The 27,610-nt window shown below is 46.8% G+C and overlaps 2 protein-coding genes across 2 annotated transcripts; both read left to right on the forward strand.

Moving 5' to 3' along the window:
• The first annotated feature begins 1,685 nt into the window (after window positions 1–1,685).
• On the forward strand, window positions 1,686–5,892 carry LOC103365503 (homeobox protein Hox-B6a-like). Its single transcript, XM_008292953.1, has 2 exons — window positions 1,686–2,407; window positions 4,450–5,892. The coding sequence occupies exons 1-2, from the start codon at window positions 1,825–1,827 to the stop codon at window positions 4,731–4,733; spliced, it is 867 nt and encodes a 288-aa protein (XP_008291175.1). The 5' UTR covers window positions 1,686–1,824; the 3' UTR covers window positions 4,734–5,892.
• Window positions 5,893–9,739: 3,847 nt separating this feature from the next.
• Window positions 9,740–13,263, forward strand: hoxb5a (homeobox B5a). Its single transcript, XM_008292952.1, has 2 exons — window positions 9,740–10,433; window positions 11,878–13,263. Exons 1-2 carry the CDS (start codon window positions 9,740–9,742, stop codon window positions 12,123–12,125), a joined length of 942 nt encoding a protein of 313 aa, XP_008291174.1. The 3' UTR covers window positions 12,126–13,263.
• Window positions 13,264–27,610: the final 14,347 nt, after the last annotated feature.

The following is a 27,610-nucleotide window of genomic DNA, read 5'->3' on the forward strand; positions in this document are numbered from 1 at the left end:
TTATTATTATTATTATTATTATTATTATTACTCTATTTTTCAGACTTTATGTTGCTTCTATTTTTATTTATTCTGTTTTTAAATGTCCTGTTATTTGCACTGAGGCTTCTGGTCTGAACAGGAGGAACTGATGGCTGCTAATTTGTAATTAATGCGATTAATTCGGTGCAAGTTCTAAAAGTGCTAAATGAATCAATGATGGGCCACATCCTTCTCTCTTATGGCCGTAGCATGTATACTTGGGGCGATCTGAATTAAATATATTTCACCTGGATGTATGGCCACCTCGGAAAGAGCTTCAGCAGCGGGGCTATAATCAGTGTCAAGAAAACGGGCGAAAAATGGGAAAGTTCGGGGCTGTTTCTTTTCTTCTTCTCCTTTTACATTTCAGCCTAATCAGTGTCACAGCAGAAGGAAAATAATAATTCACGGCGCGCATTGATCAAACCGAGCGGACTCCTGCAGAATGTTTGAGTCCAGTTTCACAGCAGCAGCAGCAGCGCGGCGTTCACACAGCAGAACCCGGGACGGGTCCGCGTGTCCCGGGTTATCTGTCAGCAATAAAACATTAACAGCTATCAGATTATGCTCTGAAAATCCTTTGCAGATTATCAATTGCTCTTATGATGGCGAAAATAACCGCGATGAAAAGCCTGCGGTGGGAACATGGCGCACATATTGACCAGGGAGCGGCGCGTAAATCTGCCACCGACCAAACACACCAACTGCAAATACAAACACCTCAATTATAGGAGAGCGTAGCCCACATTAGACTGAAGGCTAACTCACACACACACACACACACACACGGGACCACACATGAGTCATGCGCGCTCCCGGCCGTGATTTACGCTCGACAAATTCATTTTAATGCGCTCGGTATTATCTGCAAAGCGCCGGGAATATGTTTTATTATTCGGTGGCCTCTAGTGGTGCAGCAGCACCCCCCCTCCACCCCTCCACCCCTCCGGGAGTGCGCGTGTGCGTGTGAGCGTTAGTGTGTTTGAGAGAGCTGCTGGCTTTTATGGGCCCAACAACAGACGGAGGAAGACACACAGGGAGAGAAAGAATCAATTTAACGCGCGGAGGATTCCGGTGTGATTGCGCAATCTCACCGGGAACCGGAGGAAGATTAGAAAGAGACTGAATGAGAATTAAAGAGAGAGCGGGAGATTGAAGAAGGGAAATAGGAAAGGAGAGCGGTGGTGGAGGTGGTGGTGGTGCTGTGGGGGGGTCACAGTAGTTCCCAGACCCCCTCCCTCCCTCTTCCTCCTCCTCCTCCTCTTCCTCTCTCCAACGAAAGGAAAAGGGGCGAACGAATGCCAGGCACGGAGGCTTCCCATTGGTCAGCGGGAGGTCAGCTGGTCTGTGCCTCCCCCCTCATCCCCCTCCTCACCCTATCCCGTTTTCTCCACTCACACACACACTCGCTCGCTCTTGTTCTCCCCCTCCCTCTCTCTCTCTCTCTCTCTCTCTCTGTCCCACACTGGCACTCAGCCACCCCGGTACCCCCCACCCTCACCCTCCTCACCCTCCTCACCCCCTCCTCCCAATCTGCGATAAACTAAGTGATAGCAGCAGCCCGTCGGACTGTCGGCTATAAAACACAACAAATCATAAAGTGCAGGCAGGGGAAGGCAGAGGAAGGAGGACGGGAGGGAGAACCGTTAGCCGTCAGCCTCCGTCCGTCTACTCCCCCTTCTGCGTCTTCATCGCGTGAACCTTGTTGTTGTGTTTGTTTCGTGCCCTCCTGTCCTCCCCTCTCCTCCTCTTCTTCTCCTCTTCTTCTTTTCTCCCCTTCTTCACCTCTCCTACTTTCTCCCGATGAGTTCCTATTTTGTCAACTCCTCTTTCCCGGTGACGCTACCGGGAACGGGTGGAGGAGGGCAGGCGGCGGCGGCAGAGTCGTTCCTGGGTCAGATCCCGCTTTACTCGTCGGGATACGCCGCCGACCACCCGCTCAGGCACTACCCGGGGGCAGCCGCCGTCACGGCTGCCGCAGCCATGGCATACAGCGCCAGCGGAGGCGGCGTGCACCAGGACAAACCGTACCCGGCGTCCTCCTACTACCAGCAGGCGACCAACGGAGCGTACAGCGGGCACCGTGCGGCGGCGGCGGCGGCGGCGGCGGCAGGGGTCGGTGTCGGGGGCGCGACCGGAGCCGGTGCCTGCGATTACGCCACGGCGGCAGCGGCGGCTGCAGCGGCAGCCACGAGCTTCTACCGGGACAAGGAGCACCCGTGCAGTCTGGAGGAGCACCAGCTCGTGCTCAGCCCGGACGGCATGCACCGTAAAGCGGAGTGCGCGGGGCTCGGTGGGAAGGGGCTGTTCGGTGAAGCGATGGACGACAAACAAGCGGCGTCAGCCCCCATTTATCCGTGGATGCAGCGGATGAACGCGTGCAACGGTGAGTGTCTTCTTCTTCCTCTTCCCCTCTTTCTTGCATATTTTATGATCCCCGTCATAAAGCTGACGTTTGTTTCCTCTGTCAGCCGCTCCGCTGTCTTCCCTGCTCGCTGCCCTCCTCCTCTCTCAGTAGCTGCTTTATGATCCCCGTTTGTTGGCCTGTCACTCAGTCATGTGCTCGGTATTTTATTGTCCGTCATAAACCGGGTTTGTTTGGGTTGTAGCTCCAGTTACTGTGTGTGACCTGCTGACCGACGCAGCTACCGAGCAGAGGGAAGGAAAGTCAGAGGAAGAGCCTGTCATAGAGTGTTGTGGGTGAAAACAAGGAGCAGATAAAAAGATAGAGGCTGTGGACAGAGAGGAAACCAAAAGCTGACAGTGTTAGGCAGCTATCTGTTGGCTGTTTCCACACATTTCATTTTTAAAACGTTATTTCTATTTCAAAGACCTTCAAACAACAAACATCAGGTATAAAAATCCAATAACAACCTTTAACTAAATGCATTTAAAGAGAAATCAGGTTCTTTTCTTTGTGCAAACTTTGTATCCGCTGCTGATAAAGGCAGACTGATATCACAGCTCCTGCTGCTATTTTTTTTTATCACCACTTCTCTTGTGCTATCTCACATGGAGCCTTTACTGTTAACCTTTTACCGCAGACACTGTTTATTCAAAACCGATTAGATAATCAGGCCTGTGAGTGCTGCCAAGTTCGGAGTGAAAGTGAGCCATGCAGGGCCAACTTTAATATGATTTATCTGACTCCCCAAAATACGCACAGCTCTGCCCTGATCCACAGCGCACTGCTCAGGCAAACTGTAAAATAGCTGTTGTGGGATGCTGTGCTGCTAAACCAGAGTATCTGTGTTTAACGGAGGAAAAACGGCCTGTTGAGGGTGAAGTGAGTAATGGTGGATGATGCAGGGCTACTGTTGTACAAAGCCCTGCAGGACACTCCGAGTTATGACAGATGAGGTGGAAACAGGCTCCGCCGCAAAGAAATGTATAAGGAGCAGAACGCAGAGCGGGCTATAAATGATAGCTGGAGATGTAAATGGCAGCTGGAGAGAGAACAGAGTGGCACAAAAGCCCCGCGTACTCCTCATAATCCGGTTTGGAGGGTTTCTATATGTGTGTGAGTTTATGTGTGTGTGTGTGTTTATGTGTGTGTGTGTGTGTGTTTCTCCTTCGTGGATCTTTAGAGTTGAGCACTGTGCGGTTTTCCATCCATGATCTGCCTTTCAGATCAATACAGAAAGTGAAGCTGCTAAACTGACAACATGGCGATGTGTTCAGCACCAGGGGCCAAAGCAGGCCTCCTGGTAGCGCGGACAGAGGAGAGTAAAGCCCTGGAAGGTGCTCCTCATCGGGGGAAATACCCTGTCATATATGTCCTGACTTGTGCTGTTATCACATAGCTGCTGTTGATTATTATTATAATTATTATTATAATTCTAATTATTATTATTATAATTATTATCAGTGCGTGCTGGGGAAGCCTCCCAACAAAGCGCGCCTTTCTTCTCCTCTAAACACTGAAACTCCTTCAGACTTCACTACAGAAGTCACTATTTTAAGCACAGTTCATGAACTTTAATTCAGAAATGGGCTGCTTGTTATTATTTTTTATGGCGTTCAAAAAAATTTGTGTCAGATTTAAAAAAAAAAGAAAAACAAAACCAAACAAAACACTTTTAGCAGCCAAACAGGGATTTAATAGAAACGTGAAGCAGCTCGATGCGCATTTTTAGAAGGACGCTTAAAACACTGTTGGACTGATGAGAGGATGGATTCAGTTCTATTGATCTTCGATTGGTGGGTGGAGAGGAGGGCAGATTATATGAAACAACAAAACCAATGAGGTCACTGCGTTTCAGAATAGAATAGAATAGAATAGAATAGAATAGAATAGAATAGAATAGAATAGAAGTGAATAATAAACTGATCATTAAAGCGGCTAACCGCCGGTTCCTCCTCCGTCAGCAGGACGGTTGATGTGTGATCAGCAGCCCGGTTAACGTGTAACTTTCTCTCCCCTCTCAGGGACCTTCGGCAGCCCCGGGAGACGCGGCCGGCAGACGTACACGCGCTACCAGACGCTCGAGCTCGAGAAGGAGTTCCACTTCAACCGGTACCTCACGCGGCGGCGGCGGATCGAGATCGCGCACGCGCTCTGCCTCACGGAGCGGCAGATCAAGATCTGGTTCCAGAACCGGAGGATGAAGTGGAAGAAGGAGAACAAGCTGATCAACTCCTCTTCCTCCTCGTCGTCCTCCTCTTCGTCCACGGTGAACGGTGCAGACGAAGAGGAGAAACGGACGGAGTGAATTTACAGAGAGGAAAAGAAGGAGGAGAAAAAAAGGGAGAATAAATAAACTCATGTTAAACACATAAAAAGAGGAAGAGGAGGGTGGAGGAAAAGACATGCTGGGTATTCCCTTCCCCTTCCCGTCTCAAAGTTCGTCCAGACGTTCGTCTGGTGGGAAAACTCTGGGAAAATGTAGCCTGCAGTTCCTTTGATTTTTATTTTTTACCTGAGCAGGAGGGGACAAAAAAAAAAAAAAAAAAAAAAAAAAAAAAAAAAAAAAAAAAAAAAAAAAAAAAAAAAAAAAAAAAAAGAGGGCCACGATGATTCCTGTCTCGGTCCTTCTCAGGTCACCTGCCTCTGAAGGCCGCGTCTCTGAGCGCTCTGCTAATTGGAAATAATAATTTGGAGTACAGAGAGAGAGCCGTGAAACTGTGGAATTCCTTCATTAAAATGAGGAAAGAGATGAGAAAGCAGAACATTAAAATGTGGTTTGCGTGCTGTTCATCCAGTGTAAGAAATAAAAACCGTCTCCAGTAAATCAGTAATCAGCCGCCCGACGGTGACGAGCTGCGTCCAAACAGTTTCTTGCTGCATTCCAAGAAAACTCCCGACTTCCTACTCTGGCAGGTTCCTGCTCCGATCCGGTTCAATGTTCTTCCGACCCGTCAGGCACTTGTTCTGGAGCTTTAGGACTTGACTTTCCTCCCCGATTTAATTTTATTTTTTTGTTCTTCGTTATTTTGTCGATGTGCTGTGTGTATGATACCTTCAGTGACACACTCTGGACACACACACACACACACACACACACACACACACACACACCAGCCCGGGGAGGAAAACACTATGGGGGAAGTGTAACTATGTCATATTGTGTTCATATTTAAACTGTATAGAAATAAGCAAGAGGGGGTAAAACACACCTTGTACGGTGAGGGTAATGTAAGGGGGGGTGGGGGTGGGGGTAATTTAACTTTTCCAGCTGTTTTCCAATATGGAGAGGGTGCGGGGGGAGGGCGGGGTGTTATCCTACTGATGTTATTCTGAAAACTACCTAAACTCGTTCAGGAAAGTGTATATTTTATGGATTTTTACATTGTTTGTTTCTGTTAGTGTTTTGTCAGTACTTGCATATACTACCTATGAGAGCTGTTCAATAAAATGTAAAGACCTGCACAGAGAGGCTCCGGCTGCTGTTTGGCTTCTGACAAAGTTCCAACATTAACCAAGCGGAACATCCGGCCTTGGTTTTTATCACCTGCTTTACTCCCGCGACTAAACCTTTGAGCCTTTTTTAATTTTAATTTTAATTTTATTTTTAACTCCAGCGCGCGCGCATATTTACGGCGCGCGGGGTGAGAGCGAGGCCCGCGGGGAGAGTTTAAAAAAAAAAAAAGAAAAAAGAAAAAACGCACGCGGCGGTCCGGAGGGGAAGTAGTGACAAGGAGGGCGCGAGAGCTGCCGCTGAGGGCGCGCTCTGCTAATTGATGAGCAGCAAAGAGAGGAGAGAAAGTTGACCTGTCCTCGAGCCAGACACACACACACACACACACACACACACACACACACACACACACACACACTTCAGACAGACAAAGTGGACAATGTCCTCGTGACCCTGTGAACTCTGCGTGTCCCCTGAGTGACCGGCGCGCGGCTTCCATCTTGAGTTTCGTCGATGCGCGCGCATTCACTAACACACACACACATAAAAGGCCTCTGTGTGTGTTAGCCGGTCTCGTGCTGCTCATCACCACTCGTTATTTCATACAAACATGATAACGCTGTTAGCATCACGAAGCTGGAAACCACATTTCAACCGAGACGGAAATGTTTCTGTAACGTTTGTGAACGCGGGCCTGACGGGATCCGTGCTGCAAACACAGATCCAGTGATGTTATTTAGCGTTTAGGCAGAAAACAAGCCTCCCTCCTATTTACATGATGATATTATATTTGAGCGCGTGCCTGCTGGAGGAACACGTTCAGGATCTTTCATGTGGTGTGAGCAAGAAGCTTCTCTGTTTAGTTCTCAGATGTGCTGCCAGGAGAGGCTGTCAGTAAATAATCAGCATCTGTGAGAGAGAAGAGATTTAACTCAATACGTTTAATTTGAAGTGAGACTCAGTTAAATATCCAGAGACAAAAAAATACAGAACCGGCTCAGAGTCACCATCAAATGACCCCATGACTGACTTTGAGTGTAATGAAGCTAAAGATTAGATTTGCTTCATGTGTACATCTCTCTCTTATTTTGAGGCTATGATCATATTCAGGGTTTGATTCCACTTCAAGGTGCCTAACAGGAGAAAGTCCGTGCTGGCAGATGTTCTATGTTAAACACAGAGGAACTGGTTCCACGGTGACCCACAGGGCTCATTTTACATACATTAACTGCACACACGTGTTCGGTGTTTCTCATATTTTTGGCAACAAAAAGGAAAAAAAGAAGTTCTGGTTTTCTATTTTGTCTGTATTTTATATCCGCTACTGAAGGTCTGGAGCCTCCAGATAAAGTTTCAAGGAGTTGTGAAACTTTCTGAGTTGACTGAGTTTGAAAGTGTTTTATTAGACCATAAATCTGAAACAACATACAAATATCTCCCAAACCTGAGCATCCTAACGTCTGAGCGCTGCCTCAAATGAGGACTTAGATTACGAGGAGCCGTGGGTGCATGTGGGATGATCTTTTTCCTTTTTTCCAGGATGATTCTAAACAAATGAAGCATCCTGCTTTAACACAGACTGAGCCTCTGAATCCTGAGCATCGTGACCTTTGAGATGCCAAACAAAAATGTGATAAAACACATTAAAAAGGATCCAGATGATAATACATGAAGGGAACAGCACATGTCTGAGGAGCTCAGTGCTTCCAGTTCTCTATGCTGAGGTAAAAAAAAAAAAAAAAAGAAGAATCACCAAACTGCTCTTATCAGAAACTGTGGAATTTGTTTGGACCAAAATGTTTAGTGAGCTGCTTCATAGACCAAATATTCACTGTGATGGTGGAAATCTATATATAACAAGGGGAGTGTGTTCAGAAGTGTGTGCCAACTGGGTCAGTGCCTCCTCCTCTTTGTCCCTGGCCATTCCTGGTACACTTGGAGCTCTGTGCGTTTTAGGCTCTCCGGCCTGCTTTGGGGCCGGCGGCCGGCTGACTTAGTGCTTATATGAAAACTCCACTGGATGAAATAATAAATCTTTGATGCGTTTTGTGGATTTTAACCCCCCGCTGCTGCCTGTTGCTGTCGTGTTTTTCTAACTGCTCTGTTATATTCAAGATGACTTCCATAGCAACTGCTGGTTCGTCTGGCTGACACTCAGTGTGAGAGCAGCTGAGTGTCTGAAATGTGGCCTGCAGCTACACACACTCCCCCACAGAGTACATTCATTTGTATCATTTCACACACACACACACACACACACACACACGCACACAAAAATCTGGAATTCTTCATGTGTCCCCTGTTCTGGGCGGCGTGTCGGACTTACAATGAAACATGCACAGCCCAGCGCACACTGAGGCCTACTACAAACACACACGCACACCCAGACACACAGAGGCACCCCGGCTGAAATGCATCCCAACCAGGGAATCAACAAATCATAAATCAGCAGATTTCCATCCAGTGTGGACGTCACAGATCAGGTTTAACATTCCTCCTCTGCAGCTGGAAGGGAGATTGCAGGGGAGAAAGAATGAAAGGGGAGAGGGAGGGAGGGAGGGCAGCAGAAGAAAGACAGAAAGAAAAAAGAAAGAAAGAAAGAAAGAAGCCAATCTGACTCTCCTGCATGGCCTGTAAGTGTGTGAGAGACAACAGGAATGTGGTGGGGATCCGCTAGTTCATGTCAAAGTGTTTTTGTTTTTACAGGGAAATTTTGAATCTACAACATATTTGTGTGACGTTTGTGGTGCAAGATACAGAAAGAGCAAAAATAGAGGAGAGACTGTACAATGCAAAGCAAACAGGAGAGTTTTGGCACTCTGACTGGGCTGAGCATCAATAAGTAGAGCACAGATATTTTAATAAATACACAGAAACGAGCCTCTTCTGACCACCTCTGACTCTGGGCTGTGAGAGCTTCTGATTGCATCCCTGAATCTTCTAACAGCTCTTATGCTGCTATTAATGTTATTATTTTAACAGCTACCATTATTATTATTTTAATACCTACAATTATTACAGTTGTTATTAATGCTGCTCTAGTTTTCCACGTAGGCCTGAGTCGTGGATGGAAACTTCCCTGAGCTCTGAGCTGAAGGCAGAATGTGATGCACCGTGTCCGCCGTGTTCATTATGAACGGCTTATTTTATGGTTTATGGTCGTCGCCTCCTAATTTCCAGCCTCGGCAAAGGTCAATTAACAGGCCTGAGTGATGAGACAAACACACACACACACACACGGGGAGAGAGGTGGAGGGGGAGAAAGAATATTTTACAGCTAACAGACTCTTTTTGGAGTGTCTACTTTCTGCCTCTCCTCCTCTTTCTGTCTTTGTAATCAGTGCAATAAATTATGTCTGCAGTAGGTGGCGCTCTGAGCTCACCCCCTGCACCTCCAGCAGTGGAATAAAGGGTGAGGGAGAGGGAGGGGGAGAGAAAGAGGGGGGAGAGAGAGAGCGCTTTCCCCGCCCAGCCCTTTATCATTAGAAACCTCAGAGCATGAATTACCTCTCCAAAGTCATCGGCGAGAATTTACGACTGGTCAACAAAAGCACGTGACCGCACCCCCCCTCACCTCCCCACCTTCTCTGTGTCTCTCTCTCTCCTCCCTCACCTCACCCCTCACCTCCCCCATCACACACACACCCCTCCATCCAACACACACACACACACACACCACCCCACCCCCATATTTGGACGGCGCATACATAGCTAAAAACGAAGTACAGTGCAACGCCATAATTCACTAATACATCATAAATCGTTGAAAGTACCCGCGTTATAACGACCAAGAGAAATCTAACAAATCAAGCGCCCCTTAGTACTCAACTGTAAGCCTGCAACTCTCTAAAACAACCTAAATGAGCTCTTACTTTGTAAACTCGTTCTCGGGGCGCTACCCAAATGGCCCCGACTATCAACTGCTAAATTATGGAGCCAGCAGCGGCGCAATGAACGGCGGGACGTACAGGGACTCTTCCTCCGCCACCATGCACCATGCGACGGGCTCTTACGGCTACAGCTACAATGGCATGGACCTGACGGTCACCAACCGGGGAGGGGGGAGCAGCGGCGCCGCCAACACCGGAGGACACTTCGGGGGCGGCTCGGTCGTCGGGGACTCCCGGGGCTTCGGCTCCCCGGCCGCGGAGAGAGGCTTCAGACAGCCGTCCAGCTGCTCGCTCGCCTCCGCGGCAGACTCCCTCCTGTCACCCGGTAGTGAGAGCACCAAGCTGGGCGTCCAGAGCTCCTCTCCCCGCTCGGATCAACCAGGAAGCGGTAATCTCAGCTCTCCAAACCTGTCTTCAGCCTCCTCCGGCGGCGGCGGCACGGCGCAGCGCTACACGGAGCTGGACGACGCGTCACCAGAGACCGAGGAGCTGCAGCACAACCGGGACGCCGGGCACGGCAGCAACCCAGCACCCAGGACCGGGCACCCGCAGCCCGGGCAGAAGCAGGAGGGCGGCCCGGCGGGATCAGCCGCTGGCAGCACCGGCAGCGACGCTCAGACACCACAGATATTCCCCTGGATGAGAAAGCTGCACATTAGCCATGGTACATGCTGCTCTTGTGTTTACAGCTTATTAGCTCTGTATCAGAGAAGTTCCAGGGCGATAATATTCATATTGCTGGCTCAATAGATTGCAGCCTGCATGTATGGACACATGGGGCTGGTGACAGTTAAGTGCTTGTTGGAGCTACACGGGGAGCCTGAGTGCTCTGCGCCTCTTTGAATACACACTAAAGATTGAGCAGACTTATTGGTGCTTTGATTTGATTTGAGTAAACTGGCTGCTTGAGAATAGCTGAAAGACACACAATTAGCCACGGTTTCTTGTTTTTGTCTGCACCCCACCGAGTCCTTTTCAGCTGCGTCAATTTCATATTTTCATACGGCTGTCAAAAAATCCGTCAGCGAGGTGTCTGAGCCGAGAGAGCACGAATTACCTGCTTTATGTTGATCTACAGCAGATGTGCATATTTCACTATTTTTTTTAATTATTATTATTATTTTTTAAATGTGTAAATCAGAGAATAAGCAAACAGGACAGCTTCCAGTGAAGCAGCTGAAGAAGTTGTGCATTAGCGTCTTTTCAGTGCATCAGGGTGCAATTCGTTTTACATTTTCCTCCTGTAGAAGCCAGGGACGCCGGATGGTTGCCCCCTCTGTCTTTTCTTCCTCCTTTTTTTATTTTTTTATTTTAGCAAATTCCACAAAAGCGTCATAAATCTGTCAAGGGAGAGGCAAGCCGGGCAGCAAAGCCCAACAGGCTGGGGAGCGCAGACAGAGCCGGGTGGGAAAAGAAAGACGAGGGAGAAAAAAGAAAGAGAGGCCAGTGAGGCTTTGGAAGCTGCTGCTCCTTTGAAAGTGAAGCTTTATTACGTGTGGGAACTTTATTAGAGAGGTGAGGCAGAGGACGGGGCAATAAAATCTTGAAGGGAGCTAGAGGGAGTGAAAAGGGGGAATATACAGGGTGACGGTGAAGAGGGCTGCTTAAAAAAGAAAATAGTAAGGTGACAAATAAAAGCAACTCTTTTAGCAGAGGCTGTGGAGTGGAAATGGCAGAAATAAAATGTGTCAAGAAATACTGCGGCGGGACTGGGGGGCAGTTTGACTCACTGCTGCTGCGTCTTTACGCACGTTGATTCTGGTGAAGATGTGGGAAATTCTGCCTTCTGTATTTTCTGTAGTTTATGTTTGGCGGGTACAGATGAGGTGAACACAATAACAGAAACAACCTGTGGCTATAATATGAATCCAATGCAGCAAACCTGCAGCAAACAGTGTGTTTATGAATAAGTTATAACGCTGCGTCACAGAGGTGCTGATCCAGTGGCATCATAGAGCACATTTACTGGTTCCTTTGCATTGTAAACTTCCAGCTTATATTGCTGACTGTCTGTCTGTGTCTCTTTCTAAACGCTGAGCGGTTTGTGTCGCATGTTGCTGCCTCCCAACGCGCTCCTTTAACGCCTTTTGTCCGATCCAAACCCTCAGATATGACGGGCCCCGACGGGAAACGGGCGCGGACGGCGTACACCCGCTACCAGACTCTGGAGCTGGAGAAGGAGTTCCACTTCAACCGGTACCTCACGCGGCGGCGACGGATCGAGATCGCGCACGCGCTCTGTCTCACGGAGCGACAGATCAAGATCTGGTTCCAGAACCGGAGGATGAAGTGGAAGAAGGACAACAAACTGAAAAGCATGAGCCTGGCCACGGCCGGTAGCGCCTTCCAACCCTAGAGATGAAACCGTTTGGGGGGAAAAAGAAGAAAAAAAATTATCCATCCGTCCATCTGTTTGGAAAGGTTACTACCAGGCTTCCCAGGAGGGACACGTGAGAGGAACAGTAGGAAAATTAAAGAAAACTTGAAGAAAAACACAAAAAATAAGAGGCCAGCCGAAAATGGAGCTAAAGAAGAAGACGGTGATGAAGAAGCGTGTCTATGACAAACAGATTCCAAATCTAGATTTAAAAACACTTCATATTATCAACCGAGTACTGTACAGCAGCGCAGCACTTTTTATTTGTTTGGCATGTTGGTCTTTGGTGTTTTAGGGCAACGTAAAAATAATGACTGTGGTACTTGCTCTTGTTTAAAAAAAAAGAAAAGAAACAAAAGAAAGAAAAAAAAAATCAAAACTTAGTGTTCTTGTATGTTGTCGTCGTTTTTAAACTCGCTGTCCAGAGGAGAGCAGAGGATGAATATGCTACCTAACTACGTTTCTACCTACGTCCTACCTACAACCTTGCTACCTACCTATTGTTTAATGTCTAAATATCGTTTTATGTGTCAAGTGCCGATGTTTTGTATTTGACCAAGTGCTTTCTAGAGAAGTCAGCATGTGAGCTCTTACTGTAAGTTATTTACATCCAGTAACGCGTGTATATCCTACTAGTTTGAAGCCCCCCACCCCCACACTCCCCCCCACTCGCTCTCTCGGACTTGCCATTCAAATCTGCTCCTATTTTTATTGAGGACGCAGGGAAGGTGTGTGAGTGTGTTTGTTGAAAACAAATCAGAGCTGCCTTCATCTCCGTACCCATCCATACTGTGTGTATAGCTCTATTATTCGGAAAAAAGTGTACCTGTATTATATTGTTATTATTATTGTAATTATTGGATCTATGTTTCAGAAATGATGTATATAGATATATATTGACATTTTTAAATGTGACCAGTTGGCTCTTTGTAGTTGCAGTGTGAGAGTGCGCGCATGGATGAGGAGTGTGTGAGAGAGTGTGTGTAGGCATGTAAGGGAAATGGCTACCGTCCTCTGAGGCCTGTAAGCTTTCTGCCAGTGAGCTTTTTGTATTTGTTTGTAACTTGGAGTACAAAAAAAAAAACAACAATAAAGTTCCTCATACTCATCAAAACCAGACAGACTTAAACAGCTGCTCATAAACCAAACTGCCGCACAAATGGCTTAGCAGGGATTGGGGTTTACACGGGCCAAACGTTTCAGAAGCCTCTGTGATGTGCTGGAGCTGAAGCAGAAAACTGGTTCAATCAGTTCAAACTGGAACATTTTTTTGTTGGAACATATTCTATATTTCATATGCAAATCTCTGTCTCTGGACAGCATCAGTTGTCAGCTGCACAGTTCTGAGTTTGGTAACTATGCGAGTCTATATTAGAAAGGCTGCCTGGGATGAGAAAAAGCCTGGGATCGTGTGGCTTGATCCGGATCAAACTGTACGTAGGTTTGCGCTGATGTCTGTTCAAAACCAGTTCACTTCTTACAGGAAAAAAACCAACAAGCTCCAATTTTAGTTTCCGCCTCTTTCTGCATATTTTTGTGAGCATTTTGTGACATCTAATGCAAAATCTAGCCTTAACAAATGTAAGGTTTCACTATTGCCAACTTATTCAATGTGGAAAAACCAAAGTACTCCGTGCGTAAATACGCATCACATAAAACACCAGTTCTAAGGCCTTGAATTCTAAACGCCACATTTCCAAGGCGACAGCCTCCTGCATCACAGCAGCATCACAGCGCCAATCTCACCAATCACTAAACAAGCTGCATAAAACACACAGAGACACACATGCACGCGCACGCACACAGGCCAGTTTCCATCTCTGTTGACCAAGTCTGACAAGACAACAAACTACTCGCGGTGGACAAATTGGTCACTTTTCTCCCTTTTCCGCCCGAACGGAGGCCACTCCCGGACAAATTAGGTTACCTTCTCCTGATTTCCAACTGTAAACAACCAACTGAACTTTTAAACTCACCGGCTGATGGTGCTGCAGTTTCCCTGCTCATACACGGCTTTGTTTCTGAGCTCATGGGGGGGACGAGGTCCAGCTTCGAGCCTCATCTGGACACAACCTCTATCTCCTGCCTCGTCTGTGTGTGTATGTGTGTTGAGATATTTTTTTAAAGCTAACCCCCTTCTGCTTTGGGCCAAACTATAAAAAAGAAGGCAGCTTTGACATTTACATGTCAAACAGATGAGGGTTTTTATCTCCAAGTTGGATCGTAAAGATCAGGCCCGGCCTCAGACTGATACCTCTCACTGGCTCTCCTCTGGTCACGTGGGGTCCATAAAGTTAGTTTTATGGTTTTGGGGAGTTGACAATGTACTATATATTTCACATTCTAGAAAGCAAGTGACGGTTTAACGGCTTCGCGGGGATCCTAAAGGGGTCAGTAAAGTAGAGACAGAGCGGGAGAGGGAGGGAGTGTGTGTGTGAGAGAGAGAGCAGGCCACTACTACCGGCCGCTGTTTCAGCTCCGGTTCACACTCGGAGCCCGGCGATCTGCTATCTGTTCCGCTCTGGACGCTGGGAAAACCCGGTGGAGAGAAAGAGTCCGGACGCGCAGTAAGTAGAGTTTGAAGGCTGCCTGTAAGTGGGGGCTAAGTAGAGAGAGGGTGGGGGTGGTAAAGTGAGAGAGAGAGAGGAGGGGGGGTGTAATTACCATGTCACTCAGTCACTGTGTAGTGCTCCTGTATTAACGTGCTAGCGGAGTGCCGCCAAGCTCCGGTGTGTTTGAGATATTTGAGATACCTCGTTGTAGCTAGTAAGGGGCCGCGCGACAGTCGTGGCGTCACAGATGGCGACAGAGTGAGATTATGGATGCGCTGGTGTGTATGCACGCGCGCAGTTGTCTGTATCCCCAAGTGCATTTGCGTCATGTTGGTGTGTGCGTAATGATGGCGCACCGGCACTCAGGAGACTGTGTTTCTCAGTGCGGAGAGGTGGCTACTGGTAAACACAAACTGGATGACTCTGGTACAGTGGGACTGTATCAGTGTGTCTCCCTGTGTGTGTGTGTGTGTGTGTGTGTGTGTGTGTGTGTGTGTGTGTGTGTATGTGTACGTGTGTGTGTAACACCCCAAACTTCAGAAAATGTAAAATCAAGAGAAAAGAAAAAAGTTGGTTGGAATGACGCTCAGCCTGCGTAAAGACTAGTTTCAGGTTGTGCAGTGTCGTTTTTCCTTCTTGCATTTTAAAGCGGACTGGTTAGAGTGCCTGGATAATGCATTCGCTGAAAGGTTGATGAATTGACACAAAACAGCAGATGCTGTTGGTTGCTGTTTATGTGATTTTTGAAGGCGTAAAATTGATCTGACTCATATGTTCTCTCTCCCTCTGGATCAAATGGATCAAACGGATGGATCACCATTTTTACGCACAGCCATCGTGTGCGTAAAAATGGTTTCAATAAGGGATTAAGAGTTGTAAAAATGTCTGTGTGTGCTAATATTAACTATGAAGCTGATGGACAAGGGCACACACACGCGCACACTCACACCCACCCTGTGGTGATATGCGTCCTTGGGCACAAGAAAATCTTTGTCCGCCCTCCGCCCTTGTATTTTCCAGGCAGGATGGGTGTGAGTAAAACAGCGTCGTGGATACAAACATTTCCAAGGCTCACCATTCTAGTCCTCCGAGGGCTCATTTTGCGCCAGAGCTCGGGCCTGTTTGATTCTGAGCAGACACATACGCGCGCACACTTTTTAAGTGCCCAGCTCCAGCTGCTTTTGTAGCAAAGGAAAGCTTGTAATTTAAACCAAACTTAAACTACGCCCAGATGAATTTACAAACTCCAACCATCCAGAAAACCGAGACAACAACAGAATATCTGTTACAGGTTGAGTGGATGTGTTTTATCAGGCACCACTGTGTTTCATCGGTGAAGGACAGGGACAGCAGTGAGTGATATAACAGGACGTAAAATGCAGATAATCTCAATTTTATACAACATCAGTCACAGCTTATAGCCAACCATAAATAAAGAATTAAACTGCCACCTAAGTATTCCGCTCCACAATAAAACTTAAATCCTCAGAATATCAGCGATGCCACAATATGCACATTTCCTCCGAAGCTAATGGAACTCCAACAGCCTTTAGATCAGATTTAACACCCAAATAAACAACGTTAAAGAAACCAGCGCAGGCACGTGGCACGACTGAACAAAATTAAATATTAATGGGTTTTCTACGGTAACACTATGAGGCCACTTGATACAAAACGTGCGTTAAAACAACCAGTAGGCCCAAACGGGGCATCCAGTGAGGCAGCATTTATCTAAACGTTATTTCATCAGTGAAAGGCATCGTTGTTAAATTTAACAGCAGCTCTAATAAAATGCAAAAAGAAATAGATAAACAGAACGTGTCGGATGTCAATCAGGATTTAGGAATCTGGCAATCAGTCGATAGATTAAAATGAAAAAAGTTAATTTGAATTTAAGCACACACGAAACAAGCAGTGAAGCCTCCAGAGGAGCCAAAAGCCTGATTTTATGAACTAATAATGAAATAAGTGCAGGTTTTGTTGTGAATAAAGGGGAGCAGAGGGCGGATGTGTTAACAGTACAGCGTCTTACTGTTTCCACTGACCCTGTAAATCTTTATTAGTCCTCCACACGGTTTCCCTCTGATGTCTGAAGCGGGACTGAAGCTGTCAAACAGCCCGGCTACCAGTCACGCGGCGCCGTGCTCTCCTCGCGCACGCCCGCTCCTTATTGCGCAGATCCATCATGTAAATTGTTTAATGTCTCGTGACACACAGCCTACAAGGAGCATCAAACTTTTTTTCTTTCTTTCTTTTTTTCCCCGTTTTTTTGGGGGTCACCCCTCTTCCCGGTAGATTGTTATCACGTCCATCTACCGGGTGGCCCAACTGTCGATCAAAGAAAACGGCGTCACAACAAGACAAAAACATTAATAGATCTCCTTTTGTGTTAAGGAGGAGCGCAACATGGCGCCCTGAAGAGGCCGACTAAGTATGAGGAGATGGATGATTCCCAGATACAACAGAATAGGTAGTAACATTGGCTTTAAGCTTATTAGGAAGTTGGCAGCAATATGGTTTAGATACGAAAATAATGTGTGTATAATAAATAATAAAGTGTAATAAAGCAGAAAAGAGCGCAAGAATTGTGCGTAAAATAGTGATTTTTTTTTTGTTCCTTATTGGCTTTTTCTTTCCCTAAATTCTGCTGTATTTTATTTACATTTTTTATTGACATTTATATTATTATTTTTTTAAAAATTTAATGTAATTTAATTTTTACTCTATTTTAATCTTACAGATGATATATCCTCCCCTCTGTTTTACAAAGTGTTCCATAGTGGAAGTAAACCTAAACTAAAGCTGTTCTTCCAGTATTTATATATAAGCCTACAGTCTACTTCACGTCTGAGTGTGTTTCACTCCGTCCTGACCACACAGTTAATCCGGTGTCCTCTGCACTCCGCTAATAAGAGAGGAGGAATTCTGCTTTCGGAAGTCCCTCTCTGCTCTCAAACTCTCATTTATTATGTTCACTTTACACGTGAAGTCAGTCTGGCCCGATGCATTTTCAGTCTGGGGATTCCTGGTGCTGCCCTCCGCCATCGCACTGATTTTTCACGAGCAAGAATGTTATTCGGAGTCATGTTTGGGATGCCATAAATTATTGAGGCTCAAGTGGAGAGGGGGAGAGAAAAGTAAAGGGACAGTAAAAGGTTTCTCTGGTAGTCTAAAAAAAATTAAATACTAGATTCTGAAAACGGTAAAGATGAGATGGTGATACTATATATATATATATATATATATATATACATATATTTACTGCTATCCAGGCTGCATTTAATGTATTTAATGACGGTGGGCTGCTGAGGTTAGTGTGTAAAAATTAATTTCACTATAATATCAGCTAGAACTCGTGTAAAATGTATTTAAGATATCTGAGAAGGAACACGTGTGTAAAATAATAGTTCACTGACTCTTTTTTAGATTTTTAACGTTGCTATTATTCTCTGGTGATTTTTTATTTTATTGTCTAAACCACAAAATGATGCTTTAACATCATTCAGTCCTAAAACAAATCAAATTACTCTGAAAATAGTAAAACTAAAAAAAGAAAGAAAAGAACAGGCTAATTGTTGCCGAACCCTGCAGGCTGCTGTGTGCTTGTATTTTTTGCAGCCTGCGTTTTTCCCCCCCAGGATGAGACAATGTGACATAACGGTCCATAACCCTCACCCCCATATTTAGGCGACACATGTGCGCGTCCCGGGAACCGCCTGGGTCCTTGAGGAAGTTTCAGTCCAGTAAACAGGAAGGCAACAAAAAACCCCTCCCCATTTCATTTTTCATCAGCTTCCTCCTTTTAATGATGATACAGGAACACACCACACACACACACACACACACACACACACACACCACTCTCCATCCCGACACATACACACTGGGACGGGACATGACACGCGTGACACAAAATGTAGTTCCTACTCTTGTCGGGATAAGTGAGAGAGGCTGTGACATGGGAAGGCGCAGCAGCAGCTCTCTATGGGCTCCTTTGTATTTTTTCCCCCCGTGTGTGTGTGTGTGTGTGTGTGTGTGTGTCATCTGTTTCCCGTTTATGTACACAGGGCAGCTCCAGCCTGCCGAGCCGCTTCTCCTCAGCATTATGTGCATTATGTGTATTATGTGTACGGGCTTGCTGCTCCTTTGAACTTGTCGGGGCTGTCACAAGGCGCTGAGTTTGGCTTTGCAGCCTGTGTGCTGGTGATGATGAGTGGGGTGAGTAACTAATGCGACTGGCCTTTTTTTTGTTTTGTTCTGTTCAGTGCGTAGGAAAGGTGTGTTTGTGTGTGAGAGAGTGGCGGGCTTTGTGTGAGAGTAAGTCGGGTGTGTTTTGTTGGGTTTAGCAGAAGGACGTGAGAAACCTGTTTCTGTTTTTACGCACAGCCACTTGTGCGGAACTCTTTGAGGGGATTTCATGAATGTAGGTTATCTGCTGCGTATATTCACACCTCAGCCTGTTCTGCGGAGTGGAGCCGTGGACAGGGATGTTGTGGAGCCTATTGGGAGAAGAAAAAACGCTGCAGAGCCATCAGCCCTGTCCTCTGCTGCCTGAGCTGCTGCGCCCTCCTTTTTTTTCCATCGCAGCATCTCCTGTGATTGCTTTACGTTTAAATTGGCATTTGCGAAGCCTTAATGTCTTCTGCATACTGATAGGGGTGAACCGCGCGGCCAAGCCTCATGAATAATGCATAGCAAGGAGTCACCGCGAGGTCAGCAGACAGACTCGAGCCACGCACTAGCGCCAGGAGACGTTCGCGCAGGCGCAGGAGGGGGAAGCAGGCTCGCAGCACCGCAGTAACCTCCATGGGAGAGTGTTTGTGTGTTTACCTCACCAACATGGGGGAAAGGAATTAGCAGGCGGCTGTTTTTATTTATCTGCAAGTGTCTCCCGTTTCCGGAGCAGGAGGGAGGGAAGTTTGCTTCAGACAAACGAAAAACTTCCACCATGAAAGTTTGGGCAGCTGGCTGCGTAAATACGCAGAGGTAACCAGAGCAAGCACAACAAACCACGGTACAAGAACACCATTAATGATGATAAAAGTAGCAGAAGATTGGTCTTTAAAACAACATGGAATGCTCGGAGTGAAAGGGAAGCCAGAGCAGATTGGCTTATTATTCTAAAAGTGTTTGCAGTCGATAGAAGCCTTTATCAGCGCCGCTTTGTTGGACCAGAATAGGTTCTGTTTGCTTTGGCGACCGGTTATGACAAGCTGATAACCTTGCAAATATTTAACATAATACCCAGGTCATGGGTGCATATTTTATTTATTCTGCAGGTTGTATGTATAGCCGCCGTAAGCCGGCCTCACACAATGGGTCGGAGCTGCTTCAATACTGACAGAAACATCACATCTTAAAGGTCCATTCATGTGTAAGCTTCGGCTCTTGTGAAATAAAGGCAGGCTGCAGATAAAATACATGCAGCCGTGGATAGATCAGGTTCTAACTACAGTCTTCCTGAACGACTGGATGAAATGAAGGATGTGCTGCAAGTCAGGAGCAATAATCCAGAGTCCCCAAGATCAGAGAGCAGGTCTGGTGGTAGGCCAGTGTTACCTGCTGAGGTATGAGGAGAAAATCAGTGTGCTGGCCTCAAGTAAGTCAGAAATACAACAGTCAACCTGCAGTCTGGTGACATTTCATGCATCAGCTCCTGCCTCCTCTGCAGCTCCGTGTTGTTCTGTCTGCTCGGGATTTATCCAAAATGTCTGCGCGCTAAACACTGAGTAGGAAGTGTCCCCTAATCCCCCTCCCCCCCCAATATAACAATAATAATAATAATAATAATAATAATAATAATAATAATAATAATGAGGGTCGTGTAGCTGCTGCTGAGGCCCATAGTTCACTATCAAAGGTGATTAAAGTGACCGCTGTTTTAATAAATGCATGGCTGCACAATAATTTTAAAATAATCTAATTAGTGATTTAGATGGAAGCTGCAGATATGAGTTTGGACTGAGTGACGTAATAAGAACTCTGGGTGTCATTTAAACTGCGTCAGTCTGGTTCAAACTGACTTCCTGAAACTGGTCTGAGTTCAGTTTTTTAAATCTTAAAGGACTGTGACTGTCCAGGCTGCTGATTAAAGACTCTGCAGAGGAAGTGACGGCTTCACATTCACACTGTTGCTCCTGTCTTTAGCTCAGAGCGCAGCGGAGTGACCGGTAACTTCTACTTTATGACATCCAGCTTGAGCTGAATGAATTCTGGGCTTTAGTCTGAGCGAACTTTTCCTCTTTTATTTATCAGCTCGTCTTCCGTGTTTGCTGAGCGGGTCTCGGAGCGGAGCGGAGGGTGGGGTGGGGTGGGGTGGGGGGGACTGCTCTTTTTTTCCCAGTGAATGCAGCTCTCTCTGGCCGCCACCAGAGCCCGCTTCAGACCAGGAGGACGGCGAGCAGCGGCGCACCGAGCCTCCGCCGCCTCGCGCCGCTGCTGCTGCTGCCTCCCTGCACGCGCCCCCCGTCCATTTTTTTTTTTTTTTTTGAATCCTAACCGACGATAACCTGCACCGACCTGCCGTCCGCTAGAATACACACCTGTCACCGCGGCCGCCGCTCTGCAGGTGATTAATGGAGACACACACCTTCAGAGGAGTGACGCAGAATGAGAGGTTTAAAAAAAACTCAAAAAGTGAAGCAGCTCAGCAGCAGCAGCTCGGACAGAAACTCTGGATAACATTCAGTGAACTGTCCTTGTGCCCCTCTTGCCCCCCCTGCCTTCCTGCCCGGGGCAACAAAAAAGAGGAGGAGGGTTATAAGCAGGAGAACAACACGCCTGGATGTCCGAGCCGCTCAAAGTTCACCGAGTTGAAGGGTCAAAAGTTCACCGTCGTGCGTGAGTTCCGCCCTCTGCTCTCCTCTCCTGCCCCCCCCAGACCCATTTCTGTATGTCAAAGACAAAAAAAAAGGGGTGAGGGAGGGAGTGAGAGGGAGGGAAGGGGTACAGATGAGAGAAATGATAGCAGGAGGCAAAGGCGAGGGGAAGGCCTGACCTCCCCTTCCCTTCAGCAGAGCTGCTCCTGTACAGAGGCAGAGATGAAGGAAGACAGGAAAAAATGGGAGGTTGAAGGTGGTGCTGGTGGGAAGGTATTGGGTGACATGGAGGCGGGTGTGGGGGTGTGTGGGGAGGTTACAGGTGTTCACACCGGCTGACCTTTGTCTCAAATAAAGTCCAACAGTTACTACAGAACCTGGAGAAGTCCTGCTGCTTCTGATTGAATGTTTTATATCATTTAAGCTGGAAGAGAAAGGCCCAGAACCCTGATCCACATCCCTGATCCACATCCCTGATCCACATCCCTGGTCCACATCCCTGATCCACATCACTGCACAGACATACAGGAAAAGATCCAAACAACAACAAACAACCAAACAAGCGTCATCACCATGAACCCAACAGACCTGCTGCTCCAACGAGGTGCTGGACTTAAAAACAAGACCTCATATAATCAATAAAACTGCCCCTTTACGCACTCCTACCGGACTGAACCGGACTTTATTTACATGAGTATCACAGTCAGCTGCTCTCCTCTTATTTTGATGTTTAAATTGTGAAACCACATTAATGTGCACATAAAGGAACAATCCACTGGCAGCACACACGCTGCTCGTCCTGCGTATTTATTTAAAACTTTTCTTTTAGAGGGGACCCCCTGTGAGTGATGCCTCACTTAAACAGCATCACGGTACCAGAAGTGTGTGTGTGAGTTCTGTTGTGCTGAACCAGACATCGGTGCTGGTGGCTGATATTTATGGACACATTTTGAAGAGGGAGTTTGGCAGCAGCAGGGCTCTTCCTCTGCTCGGCCTTATCTGCGCGCTGCTGTCACAAATAACCTCTTATCTGGCGCAGCATCCACAAAATATTAGGCTACTCTCCTTATCTGATTTTCCATTGCAAGATTAATGACATGCTCCGTTTACTTTTCTGGCTCAGAAGAATGAGCCTCAAACTCCTTTTTTCTTCCTTTTTTTTCTTTGCTTGCTGCTCCTGTCTTAAAATCTTTCTCCATATTTGTCAAAGTTGAGCCGCAGAATCTGGCACGATGCTGTGGAGAATATTAATAATACTGGTGTTAATATAGAAAAGTATTTGGTTGAACTATCTGAACTTTACCGAACTAAATACTCAGATATTCATTTATAGTTAAACCCGTAGCAGATATACATGAACAGGCCCAATCTGACTGTAAATTAATACAACTTTAATATTTATGCCACAAACTCCGAACCTTTGCTCCTGTTGAGCAGCGTGTTGTCGGGCCTGAGCTTTATGGTTTGGATGCAGAGCGGAGGAGCTCAGATGATAACTGGGAAAATAAATAATCTGTTTATTGACGGGGTCTGGGCTGGCACGGCTCCGCCCGGCCCGGTTTCCTCCCCTTCCACATCCCCAAAAGGTAATGGCTGAATAACTGCGTTATAGATTCCTTCTCTGTCCCGGGTTCATCCCGAGTTCACCGAATTAATTCAGTTTGGGCCGCACTGCGCCCGTCGGTCTGTCTGTCGCTGGTAATAACCCGGAGCATTTGCGCATGCTTCCAAAACGTCACATATGAACACCACTTTCTTTAGATGTAGAAATAAAACCACTGGGGGATTATTTACATCAAGTAAAAGTGAAATGGAGCCGAGCAGAACAGGCAATAATACAGCTCTGTTTCTGTAGGCGGCGTGGTGGCGATAAAATGTGGAAATACAAAGAAAACAGTGAACCGAGGAGAGTGAGATGTGGACATATGGCTGCAGTTAACTGGATCAGAATCCATCGGCACAGAGTCGAATAACATCAATATGAATCCACCTGATACCTCTGCGCCATGAAGAGCGGCTGTTTGTCCGAACTGCGCTGCAACACAACACGCGTTTATTTGTACGAAATGTTCCTTTATAGCCGTCTGGAGCGGCGCTGCGGTTATGCGCTGCGGGTTCACATGTCAGCGTGCACGGCGGTGTCATTTATATTTATACAACAAAAGGAAAAGGAGAAATGATCCCAGAAGAAAAGAAAAATCTGTGTGTGTGAGAGAGAGAAAGACCCCCTCCCTCCCTCCTCCACATCTACTGACCATTTTTCTTCAAAGTAATGACTCCAACTCAATTTAGTATGACGGAGAGAGAGAGAGGGAGAGAGAGGAGAACCGAATCACATGGGGATGAGCGACAGAAGGGAGTGAAAGAGAGGTGGAAATGGCAGAAAGAAAGGGTGTGGAAAGGGGAGGGGGAGAGAGGGAGAGAGGCTTGGCTTTGCTCGGGGTGAACGGGAGGTCAGCGCGTCTCTCCAATATTAAAATGTGTACCGGGGACGCGGGGTGACACGCCTCGCCCGTTAAACAAAGAGTGTGCCAAACTGGCAGATTAATTTGAAAACTTGAGTCCATGCACACACACACAACACTTAATGCCTTAAAGAGCCCACAGTCTCCACAGCAGCCCCGCGCGCTCTCCCTCAGCCCCAAACCGCTCCCTGTAGCACCGGCAAACCGGGGAACGGCCACCGGTGAGGGGGGGTTTTCCTCCTGTCATTTAACGCCGGTTTGCTCGCGTTTTTACGCGCGGAAGCTCCGGTGCCGGTGTCGCGTCGTTAGGCTTTGTTTTCGCTGGATTACCGCCGTCACAGTGGCTCTAACTGAACACTATTATCGCATTTAGACGCGGATTGTGAGCAGAGCTGCTGCTACCACAGCCTTGTTTACCGGAGAGCCAGAGGCTGTGCGTCTTTGCGCGTGTGCCGGCGTGCGTGTGAGCGAGCGAGCGAGCGGGGGAGTCCGCGGAAATGACAACGACTTTCTTTTTTTAAGATAACGCGAAGAATCTCGGAGAGGTCAAAAAAAACCTGTGGCGTCGGAAGAAGAGGGAGAGAGAGAGAGGAGGGGAGCTGAGGTGTGAATGCCGGAGTAGGGAGGCTTCTCATTACGGAGGAGGAAAAACAAAGTGGAACACAGCTGCCGAGTTGTTGGAGATGTAAAGAAAAAGAAGAAATTGGGAAGAAAAGATGAGCAAAGATGGTTGAACTCGATGTGACGACGACGCCGGAAAAGAGAGGCGGATCCGCCGGCGACAGAGGAGTGAGTACACAAACATACACACCGGCTTGTGCAAGAAGAGGCTGCCTCATTTGCATATCGTGTGTGTGTGTATGTGTGTGTGTGTGTGTGTGTGTGTGCCCGCTTTTTGCTCGTACTGTGTGTGTGTGTGTGTGTGTGTGTGTGTGTGTGTGTGTGTGTGTGTGTGTGTGGCAGGTGCTTTGCCCATGCCGGGAGGAAGGGGAAGACCACGTGTAAGAGGTGCTGCAGAACCCCCTCCTCCTCTACCTCATCTTCCTCCTCTTCCTCCTCTACCTCATCTTCCTCCTCTTCCTCCTCTACCTCCTCTTCCTCATCTACCTCCTCTACCTCCTCTTCCTCCTCTACCTCATCTTCCTCCTCTACACTCTCACTCTACACGGACTTTATCAGTCCATATGTTCTGATGGATGCCTGGCTGGGCCCGTCGCACTGAGGGGTTCTGAACTGTGTGTTTTCTCTGTGAAGCTCCATTTCCCTCCCTGTACCTCCACCATGATGCTGCCTAATTAGTCAGCCTAATTAAGCCACTCGGGGCTGTGTGACTTCAGGGAGCTCCAAAGACATTTTAGCGTTGATTTTAAATTATTTTTTTTGCATCCAATAATCCCATTTTTAAATTTTGGCAACCAGGTACAGAGCTGACCTTAAACCAACCAACGTCCATCATCAGCACCATCCTGTAGCTCCATGTGTGTGGATTTTAAAGCACAGTTATCCCCACAGAGCTGCTGAGGGTGAAGGCGAGGTCGTGGCCAGCGGAGGGTTAAAGGTCACGCTGGACAACTTTCTCCCTGTTTAGCCTCAAAATCAGTTCACATATAAAATATCACAGCGCACGCAGCTTCTATAGTAAGTCTGTATGTGTCTGAATGCACCGGGAGGTTTTCTGGCCTTTGCTCTTGCAGGAAAAGAACTAAAGCAGAACAAAGAGATTCCTTATTAATATCCCATCTGGCATAAACGGTGAAGAAAAACATGCATCGACTATGAATCAGGCTTTCTGCTGCGGTTTTATCAGTCCGCATCCAGATGTGCGGCTCTCTGCTGCTGATGTGCAGGCACATGGCGCACGGAGCGCTGTGAGACAGAACCGGGGCGGTTTGGCGGTTTGTTTTCCTCTGCTGATTGCTAATGTGCTGGTTCTGTGATGATGGAGGAAAATGCTCCGATGTTACAGCCGCTGTTTGTTTCCTTTTCATCGTCTGTCAATGCGCTGATACTGAACTCTGTGAGCCAGCAGCCGGATCAGACGTGCAGTCAGAGGCGTTTATTAGCTGAATGTGAGGATATGTGTCGCTGCAGACTGTTTGTGATGCGCGCTGTGGTGCAGACAGGGCCGCTGCTGTGCCGCGTGTTTAGGAGGCAGGACAGCAAATGCATTTCTGTTGGTCAGATTTCACTGGAAAAAAATGCGGATTTTAGAGCTGATTTAGTTGAATTCAGTGCAGATCTTGAAGCTCTGCCGTTACGTCCTCCTGCTGTTTGGATTTCCCACTTCTACCTGCTCCGCCCGCTGCACGCTGGAACTCAGCTCTGCTCTCACATTTTAATTTTTTTATCTTCCAATGAACTCACAACATAATCCAGAGAACATCTCCACATTAATCCTTGGCCACACGGAGGGACAGGCCTCCGCAGCGCTCTGTCCTTCACTTTGCATGACAATAAGCCAGGAATGGAGCTCGATTTATTTTTCAAGCTGCACAAAAGAGCAAAACCGCATTTCTCTTCTGCGTCGTTGTCCCTGTAGCTTTTTCACGTCGGTAATATTTCAGAGCACTGACAAGTCCGGTCGCTGCGGATAATGAGGCCGTTTAACCCTCCAATATGTTCATTTTAATTCTCATTGTGGACTTTTACCTTTCAAGGCCTGATGTTGGGGGAAAAATCCTTTGTGGCTTTAAAATTATAATTTAAAAAAATCTTTACGCAGCAGTTCTGTTGGATATTATTTTATATTATTATTTTATTTTATATTTTTAAATTATTTATATATTATTTTAATTCGACGGATTATTTTTGTAACCCCAGCAGCCTGCTGAGCCTTTCAGCCCGTCTTAAATCTCACTATTTAGAAACTAAAGCGCGCTCTTACCTTCGTGTTCGTTCAGTTTAATCCGTCCTAGAGTCGGACTCTGATCCAGTCCGCGGTGACAGCAGCAGCAGAGCTTTTCTCGGCAGCTTTGCCAACAACTGCTGCGTGTTTTTGGGCCGCTGCGGGACAAACTTGTTAGAAAGTCGTAAATAAAGTTATTTATTCTAACGGGGCTCTCTTCCGCTCCCTGAATATTTTATTGCTTTTCATTTCGGCCTCCTTCCCTCCCTACACTCCAAAAAAACAAAACAAAACAAAAAAAACCCTCTTTCAACCTCCGGGAAGCTGCTGTTGGATTTGTTGGTGTTGGAGCTGTAAACGGAATTGACCCGCAATAAAAGTCCCATGTTTGAATCCGCTGACCTTTTCCACTCACTCCGTCCTCCTGCTGCCTCTGAAGCCCTGAAACATCCCCTCATGTCACCATTAAATGCTACAGCTCAAATTATTTATTATTATTATTATTATTTTTATTATTAGTCTGGAGCTGATTTGTTGTTTAGAAAATAAAAACTGACCGGTTCCGGTTCTTCAGCTGCTCGAGCTGCTCCTCTACATTTAGAACATAAATTAATTTAAATAAAGGTTGCAGCTAATTATTTGGTTATTATAGCGGATTTTTAAAACTAAATATATATGATAGTATTTATTAGGTTGATCTGAATTCAGCTGGCAGGAAGACGAGTTTGTTTTCAGTCTCTGCTGAACACTCTGACCTCTCCTCTACCTGCACCAGGAACAAAGG

This window comes from Stegastes partitus, unplaced genomic scaffold, assembly GCF_000690725.1.
Source record: "Stegastes partitus isolate 25-593 unplaced genomic scaffold, Stegastes_partitus-1.0.2 Scaffold847, whole genome shotgun sequence".
Classification (NCBI taxonomy): domain Eukaryota; kingdom Metazoa; phylum Chordata; class Actinopteri; family Pomacentridae; genus Stegastes; species Stegastes partitus.